At 70.7% G+C, this 208-nt stretch overlaps 1 protein-coding gene across 1 annotated transcript in view; it reads left to right on the top strand.

Annotated features, from left to right (window-relative positions):
* Positions 1–4: 4 nt before the first annotated feature.
* The window catches only part of LOC104411906 (protein tweety homolog 2-like), a gene marked incomplete at its 5' end in the record, with an annotated part of 1546 nt that continues 1342 nt past the window's right edge, over positions 5–208 (top strand). Inside the window, one exon of the mRNA XM_010022452.1 lies at positions 5–130. Coding sequence (XP_010020754.1) covers positions 5–130 — 126 coding nt within the window. The remainder of the gene's footprint in view (positions 131–208) is intronic.

Raw genomic sequence — 208 nt, forward strand, 5'->3', positions numbered from 1 at the left:
GCATCGCCAGCCACAACCCGGCCCGCGGGCAGCTCCGCAGCTTCTGCAGCTACAGCAGCAGCCTGGGCAGCCAGAGCAGCCTGCACCCGCCGGCGCAGACCATCTCCAACGCGCCCGTCTCCGAGTACATGTGAGCCCCCTCCTCACTCCTTTGGGTACCCCACACCTCGGGGATGGAGCATCACCCCCCACCGGGGGCAGGGGGGGG

This window comes from Nestor notabilis, unplaced genomic scaffold, assembly GCF_000696875.1.
Source record: "Nestor notabilis isolate BGI_N333 unplaced genomic scaffold, ASM69687v1 scaffold26459, whole genome shotgun sequence".
Lineage (NCBI taxonomy): Eukaryota > Metazoa > Chordata > Aves > Psittaciformes > Psittacidae > Nestor > Nestor notabilis.